Source organism: Triticum urartu, chromosome 4A (genome assembly GCF_056163025.1).
Source record: "Triticum urartu cultivar PI428250 chromosome 4A, HENAU_Tu73, whole genome shotgun sequence".
Classification (NCBI taxonomy): Eukaryota; Viridiplantae; Streptophyta; class Magnoliopsida; order Poales; family Poaceae; genus Triticum; species Triticum urartu.
The window spans coordinates 400,230,435-400,238,348 of NC_141876.1; the positions used below are offsets into that span (position 1 = coordinate 400,230,435).

General features: G+C 42.1%; 1 protein-coding gene across 1 annotated transcript; it reads left to right on the top strand.

Moving 5' to 3' along the window:
* Positions 1-268: 268 nt before the first annotated feature.
* Positions 269-7,491, top strand: LOC147975968 (uncharacterized). The gene is made up of 10 exons (XM_087518476.1): positions 269-924; positions 4,545-4,719; positions 4,794-4,896; positions 4,969-5,221; positions 5,341-5,544; positions 5,622-5,714; positions 5,792-5,896; positions 6,028-7,003; positions 7,099-7,338; positions 7,428-7,491. Exons 4-9 carry the CDS (start codon positions 5,021-5,023, stop codon positions 7,122-7,124), a joined length of 1,605 nt encoding a protein of 534 aa, XP_087374602.1. The 5' UTR covers positions 269-924; positions 4,545-4,719; positions 4,794-4,896; positions 4,969-5,020; the 3' UTR covers positions 7,125-7,338; positions 7,428-7,491.
* Positions 7,492-7,914: the final 423 nt, after the last annotated feature.

Genomic DNA, 7,914 nt, shown 5'->3' on the forward strand with positions numbered 1-7,914 from the left:
GTTGTTACTGCCGCTAGAAGTGTCTTAGGGCGGTCTAACTATCGGGAGATCTACAACAACAACGACATGTGCACTGCCGGTATACTTTACAGCCCATAATCTGCCGGAAGAACTAAATCACGGCCCACTGTCTGCCGGCCCATGCCGGAGGCCGTCTTTGGCGCGAAACGGGAAAACAGCCTAGTTAGCGCGCGCCAGCGAGGAAAAAAAAGCGCGCGACTTGACGAAAATTTTGGCCCATTGTGAAATAGACGCGCCGGCCCTCCCGCGACCTAGAGAGACCCGCAACGCTTCCCCCAAATCGATCCCCAATCCTGTGCCTCCACCAGATCGACCGCGCGCCGCCGCCGCCCCCAAAACCTAGCTCACCGCCGACGCGCGGCCGCTTTCCGCTCAGACCTCCTCTAGTGTAGCCCCCCCACCCCCGCCGCCGGCGTAACCCCTCACCACCGCAGCTCCTCCACCCCTCACCACTGCAAGCCGCCGTCGACCCCAACCATCGATCCATCGCCGGCGCTGGCGCTCCCAACCAACCACCGCCGCCGCCCCCAACCGACCATCGCCACCGCCGCCGCCACCAACCATCCATCGCCCTCCACTAGACCGAACTCTATTTCCTCCCCGAGATCTTTTTCCGCCCGCCACCAAGCCGCTGTCAGCCACTGTCGTCGTCGCCGCACTCCAGATCGAGCTCTGTTTCCTCCCCGAGCAGGCTTCACTGAGAAGGCGAGCACCAAGTCGCGGGTCCGCTCCTCCACAAGCCGCTGAAGCAGCAGACCGCACGTTGGCCCTCCTCTCCAGCGAGCAGGCACCTCCTCGACAAGCCCCTGAAGCAGCAGTCCGCGGGTTGGCCCTCCTCTCCAGCGAGCAGCTCTGCCTACTGAACATCGACATCGCTGCCTACTGTACTTCATTTGACAGCTGGTAAGGTTTCATAACAATTTTTGTGCCTTCTTTTGTTCTGAATGTGCAGCTATGGATCTTGAGATCAAAGCCCCTAAGACTACATTGCTAGTTTGACCCGATGAATTCGTTTGTTCTTCCTTGCTGATGGGTAGAACACCTCCTGCCCTTTGAAGCTTGTGCTCAAAATAATGTTGAAAAGAAGCAGCACTGAACTATTCCGTCAGTTAGAACAAAGCATCAAGTTTTAATTGCTTTGATCTAATAACAACAAAAAAACCATGAGCCAAAAATGTTTGAAGGTTATTTGCTTGTCTAAAAATGAACACTGCTACTGTTAGTAGCCCTTCAGATCAAAGAACAGGGACCATTGCTGACTAACAAGTGCATACCTTAATTAGATTTTTTGACACCTGAGTAAGTTGTTTAGTTGGGCTTTGGAGTTCACTTTAATTTGAGATGAAAGAAAGCTAGTTATTTAAGTTCTTTGTTTGTTTAGTTAATGCCCCAAGGTAGTACCATCTTTGTTTGTGTTTTGCGAAATACGAGATGTGTACAGAACATGTGCTATGCTTTTATGATATAGATTATGGCATTCTTACTGCTATTTTGGCATTTGTATTTTCTGAAATGACATGTTTCAGTTAATTATATTCTGTTGTGTGATGGCATTTCTTCTTCGTATTGTATTTCTTGTTGCCTGTACTAGATATTGATGATATGCATTTTGTTACTAGATTTTTTCCTTAATAGAAGTGTACTTTCTCGCATGTTAGGAAATTTTAGTGAAACTGGTCAAGAATGGACAAGTGTTGGATGGATAAAGCTAGAAATACACAAGCATATATAAACGGGGTAGAGAAATTCATAGATTTTGCTTTTACTCATTCAGCAAGAGGGAACACTATACTATGTCCTTATAGAATTTGCTTGAACTGTTGTTGGTTTGAAGCTAATGTTGTCTATGAGCACTTGTTATGCGATGGGTTTATTAATGGGTACAAAAGATGGATATATCATGGGGAGGCATCATCATCTCTTGCATCCGAGAGTGACCATGATGAGGTTCAACCTAATGATTTTCAAGAGGAGATTGACCTAGATGACTATGATGAGATGCTTGAAATGATTCAAGATATAGCACATCAAAATGAGGATTTTAGTGATGGTACTAGTGGGGAGGATCCAAGTCACCAGGATGGAGAGCCTGAGGGTGTCGACCCTCTTCTAGAGAAGAAAAAGAAGAAGGATGAAGATGCTTTCCGACAATTCATAGCTGATGACAGGGAGGAGCTTTATCCAGGGTGCACAACCTTCTCAAAGCTACGTTTTGTTGTTAGGTTACTCCACACAAAATCTCTTGGAGGTTGGAGTGATAAAAGTTTCGACATACTGCTAGAGTTGCTAAAAGAGGCCTTTCCAACAGCAAAGCTACCCAAAAACTTTTATGAAGCTAAGAAGATGATAAAATGCCTTGAGCTAGGTTATATAAAAATTCATGCATGTGAGAATGATTGCATTTTGTTCTGGAAGGAACATGAAAATAAGGATATTTGTCCTACATGCAAAACTTCTTGGTGGAAATTTGAAAAGAATAGTCTTGATGGGAAACATGTACACAAGGTCCCAAGGAAGGTTCTTCGTTATTTTCCAATAAAGAAGAGGCTACAACGCCTTTTTGTGTCCCCAAAGAGTGCAGCGGACTGCAGATGGCTTGCTGAAGAACGTACAAGAGATGGACTAATAAGGCATCCAGCGGATGCACCAGCTTGGAAGGACTTTGATGGCAAATATTCAGATTTTGCTAAAGATAGTAGCAACATGAGGCTGCTTGTGGTATCTGATGGTTTTAATCCATTTAGGACAATGAAGTTATCCTATAGTATCTGGCCTGTTGCAGTTATTCCGTTGAATCTTCCTCCTTGGTTGTGCATGAAGCAACATAATTTCATCCTCTCTTTGCTAATTCCTGGTCCAAGGTCACCTGGGAGAGATATAGATGTCTTTCTTGAACCACTTATTGATGATTTGAACTCGCTTTTTGAGGAGGGTATGATGCCTTGACCGGTAAACCCTTCAACCTGCATGCTGCTATATTGTCAACTACATCAGACCTCCCAGGCTTATGCACTCTATCCGGATTGTAACCTCTGGTGAATTTGGCTGTCCATTGTGTGGCTCACATACTTGCTCTCTTCGGTTGAAGGAAGGCAAGAAATTTTGCTATATGGGTCATCGAAGGTTTCTTGATCCTAACCATGAATATAGATTTGATGAAGAATCCTTTGACGGTGTGGAATTAGGGACAGCACCTGTACCACTTAGTAGAGAGGAAGTTTTGGCCCTCACTGAAAATATGAAGACTGTTTTTGGAAAGGACCCTTCCGGGAAAATAACCACGAAGAAGCGCAAGGTTGGCGAACCACCAATGGTTCGGAAAAGAAAATCCATATGGTTTAGGTTGAGATACTGGAAAGACTTGCTGCAGCCTCATAATCTTGATGCAATGCACATTGAAAAGAATGTATGTGAAAATATAATTAACACACTTCTATGCATGGATCGAAAATCAAAAGATAATTACAGCTCTGGTAGAGATCTAGAGCATCTCGGAATAAGAAAAGCTCTCCAACCTGTCCCGGTAGGTGAACAATTTGATTTGCCTGCTGCACCCTACGCAATGGACAATGAAAAGAAGAAACTGTTTTGTGAAATTCTTAAGGAAGCTAGGTTCCCTGATGGTTGTGCATCTGATATACGCCGGAATGTCCTTGTGAAGCAAAAAAAGATTGTTGGGCTGAAGAGCCATGACAATCACATTCTTTTGCAGCAATTGCTTCCACTAGCTGTTCGGAACACATTGCCAAAGGAAGTCGGTGTTGCCTTGGTTCGTGTTAGCAGATTCTTCAAGCAAATATATTCTCCTGTCATTAGCATAAGTGACATGGAGAAGCTAGAGGGAGAAATAGCTGAGACCTTGAGCATTCTTGAGGCCATATTTCTGCCATCATTTTTTGATCTTATGGTTCACTTGATGGTTCATCTTCCAACCCAAGTGAGGCTAGGGGGCCCAATAAAGTACAGCAGCATGTACCCAGTAGAAAGGTCATCCCTATAAACCTATTTTCTTGGTATCATATGGTTTCTTGCTTTTCCCCCAAAATAATCTAATATATCCTACATATATACTATATAGGTATAATATGAAGCTAAAGGGGTTCAAGTCGATGATCTTGGTGTCACACGTGTGAACTTCAAGCATTTACTGAAGTCTGATGAACCTTTTATTTTGGCATCTCAAGCAACCCAAGTGTACTATGTGCAAGATAAGCTTGATAAAGATTGGTATTCTGTTAGAAGCTTTCCTCATCCACGAGACCTGTATGATATGTTTGGAGTGGGAGATGAAGATTTTGAACACCATGATGCACCTACTGTGTCAATTGCTAATCTGGATGCCAATGTAGATCTTAGTGTTGATGTTAGAAATATACCTCGTAGTAGGACAGATATAGATGGAACACTTGTTCCTGCAGTTCAGCAACCAAAGTGTGTGCCTTTTTCTTTCATTTTTCAGTTACATGCTTATATACTTGATATCCAATGTGTCAATTCTAATGTGCTATAAATTTTCTTTTTAGGAAAAAAATGGAAAAAGGAAGAGACGAAGACAATGCTGAAGCACGAGAGGAAGAGAGGCTAGCGAATCTTAAAGCAAGAAACAGTGAGGATTTTGCACGATTTGGGTCTTTCAGATTTGTAGATGCTAAAGAAATTTCTGGAGGCAACGCTAGTCAGCGACAAACTAAAAGAAAGGTGATATAACATGCTTCTATTTGGTTATTGCATCTATTACTTCAGTTTTACATAACTTGTTTCGTTATGTGTAGAGCACCATAGAAAAGCCTATTGTTGAAGTAACTCGAGTCCTTAGGTCCCAAACGACTAGAGATGTTGATGACATGCCAAGCGATAACATTGAAGAGCACGATGGTATGTAGCACTTAAATCTATGTATATAGATTGTTAGTTGATGACGACCTACTAACTATTTTCCATGTTTAGACCATGAGTTGGATCAAGAAACGAAGGGGAAGAAGGGGAAAAACGCACTAGAATGCACAATGTGTATGATAGATTGGGGACAGTCCCACCAATTCGTGTGGAGTACAATGGTGATGGACAACCAATTGGGGACAATGCCTCGGAGTTTTCAAACTTCATCTCCACACTTGTGAAAAGTAAAATATCTCTTGGGCATAATGATTGGAGAAAGGTTGATGTTGAGCAGAAAAATCATTTGTGGAAAACCTTGAAGGTATACTCTATGGTTTTGGTATAACTTGCCCCTTTATCTCTATATGACTTGTAGTATAACTTGCCCCTTTATCTAATACATCACCCTTACACTCTCCATTTACACTTGCTTGAAAGCAGATGTACTATGTTGTGGATGACAAACTGAAGGATTGGGTAATGCGAAGCGCTGCGAATAAATGGAGGGATTTCAAATCTGAGTTGAAGACTTTGTATTTTGATGAGAAGATGACTGATGAGGAACTTCAAGTTGTACCAGATAACAGAGTTATCCCAACTGATTGGAAAGAGCTTGTTGCTTTTTGGAAAACTGAAGCAGGGAAGGTACATTGCAAGAAAATGTATGTGCACTTTCCTGCAGTTTTGGTCTAATTTACAATTCATTGAATCAATATTTGTAGCAACGTAGTGAGCAAGGAAGAAAAAATCGAATGGAGATGGAATTATTGCATACATCAGGCAGCAAAAGTCATGCTCGTGTTTCTCATGAAATGGTATATAATGATATTTATAACTCTATTTTGCACCATTTCTTGATTGTTATGAACTAACTATAAGAAAATAAATGTAGCATAAGAAGAATGGATATCCCCCTCAAAGACATGAACTGTTTATAGAAACACACACGTGCAAGAAGACTGGTGCCCCTTCAAGTGTGGCTGCAGCAACTATGTTTGTAAGTATTTTGAGTTGCAACAATTTTTAGGTTTTGTACTTGTTAGTTTTTTCTCTAGAACATTGGAGTTATAGTCTTTAGTAGACACTATGTTGCTGATGTGTTCATGGATCATATGTTATGTCTTGTAGAAAATGATAGAAGAGAAGTCAAATGAGTGTCCAGAACTTTTAGAAAAAAGCATCAAGCAAGGTGACCTCTTCTCGCATGTCGTAGGAAAGGAGAGGAATGGGTATGTGAGGTGTATAGGTCTAGGACCAAGTGCTGCAGGTTTGGGCATGCCAAGTACTAGAAAGCTGAAATCCATGAAGCTTCAAATGACCGAGGAAGAAGCAAAGGAAGCTTGCCAATCAAATGCAATTGTTGTCGAGCGTGTAGATCAAATGGAGCATAATTTCCAAATAGTAGTTACAACTCTGAAGGATGAACTTCAACACATGAGGAGACTGTTACAATCAAATGTGCAGCAAAATATTCAGTTCAATCTAGAGTATGACTTATCTCACTCTGGATATGGATATGGAGGTGGCCATGGAGGTGGCTATCGATATGAAGGTGGCCATGGAGGTGGATATCGACATGAAGATGGATATGAAGGTGGCCATGGAGGTGGATATCGACATAAAGATGGATATGAAGGTGGCCATGGAGGTGGATATCGACATAAAGATGGATATGAAGGTGGCCATGGAGGTGGATATCGACATAAAGATGGATATGAAGGTGGATATGGAGGTGGATATCGACATAAAGATGGATATGGTGGATATGGACATGAAGGGGGGTATGAAAATGAAGGGGAGTATGAGCATGAAGAGAGTGCAGAATCTGCCACCCGCAGCCATGAGGTGCGGCAAGAGAAAGAAGCAACCATTTTGCATAAGAAGGCTGAAGAAGCACTCTTGCAAAAGAAGTTAACAACACCCACTCAGAAAAACTTTGTACTTTCTAGTACCGCTCAACATGAGGTGCTGCAAGAGAAGGAAGCAACCATTTTGCAAAATAAGAAGGCAACAGGGCTCACACAACAAAGTAAGGATGTGGCACTTCATCGCCACAAGATGGCAACAAGCAAGGAAGTTGCAATCACAAAAAAAAAATCAGCAGGTCAGATTGTACTTTGTTTATATTTTGTTGCTCTTTCTTGTTTAGTATGACAAAGACACATTCGCTTATCTGAGTTCTTTTTCATGCTTACTCAGAAAGGAAAGGATGTGATCCTGTATAATGTTTATCGAGATCATAGTATCCCAGTGGCAAAAGCAACCATTCTATCAATTGATCGGAGAAAGGTGGTAGGTGGTCAGGAGCTTGGCTCTGAATATTGTGAGGTTGCCGTGAACTATGTAATAAAAAGGGATGCTATACTACCTCGTGGTGTTGGGAACATGACCACCATGGGGCAAGCTCAAGGGCGATGTATCGCATGGCCATACAAGCATGTGAGCTTTTGTTCTTATTTTCTTACGATTAAACTTACCAATGACTGTGATGGTTGATTGCTGAAAAAGCTTTGCTTCTATGTATGTAGTTGGAAGTGGACAAGTCCATGGAAAAAGCAGGAACGCGGCCACAAGCAAGCTAAGGAGGTAATATACATGTTTCTCTTGGCTGCTATGTGTGTGATGTTAAGTTGTTGCATGGTTAATTGCTTGATCTATGTGACTGGACCGATGGAGACTTTTATTGTATGTTGCTCTTGCATGTCCTGTGTATGCATGTTCTTGCATATGACTAGTGGAAGATTTTACATGTCCATTCTTGCATAACATCTTCCACTATTGTCTCTGTATACTTGTTGTCCTGTTCGTCTAGTCAGTTACGGATCTGTCATTGAATTTTTTCTTGTTTCAAGTACACTAAAATATTTATCCCATTTTATACTGCAGCCAAAGTCTGACTATTCGTTTCCAGCATGACTTGAACTTTTATATGATGCAGATTGCAAGGAGTTTGGTACCTTCACAAATAGGAATGAGTATTCTAGCAACAGGACCATATTTAGTCCCTAATCGCAC

Excerpts from the sequence above, each read along its gene's own strand:
- LOC147975968 (XM_087518476.1), top strand. The coding sequence starts at position 5,021 with ATGCACAATGTGTATGATAGATTGGGGACAGTCCCACCAATTCGTGTG. Across the intron at positions 5,545-5,621 it reads GGAAAACTGAAGCAGGGAAG|CAACGTAGTGAGCAAGGAAG; the intron begins GTACATTGCAAG and ends CAATATTTGTAG. Across the intron at positions 5,897-6,027 it reads TGGCTGCAGCAACTATGTTT|AAAATGATAGAAGAGAAGTC; the intron begins GTAAGTATTTTG and ends TATGTCTTGTAG.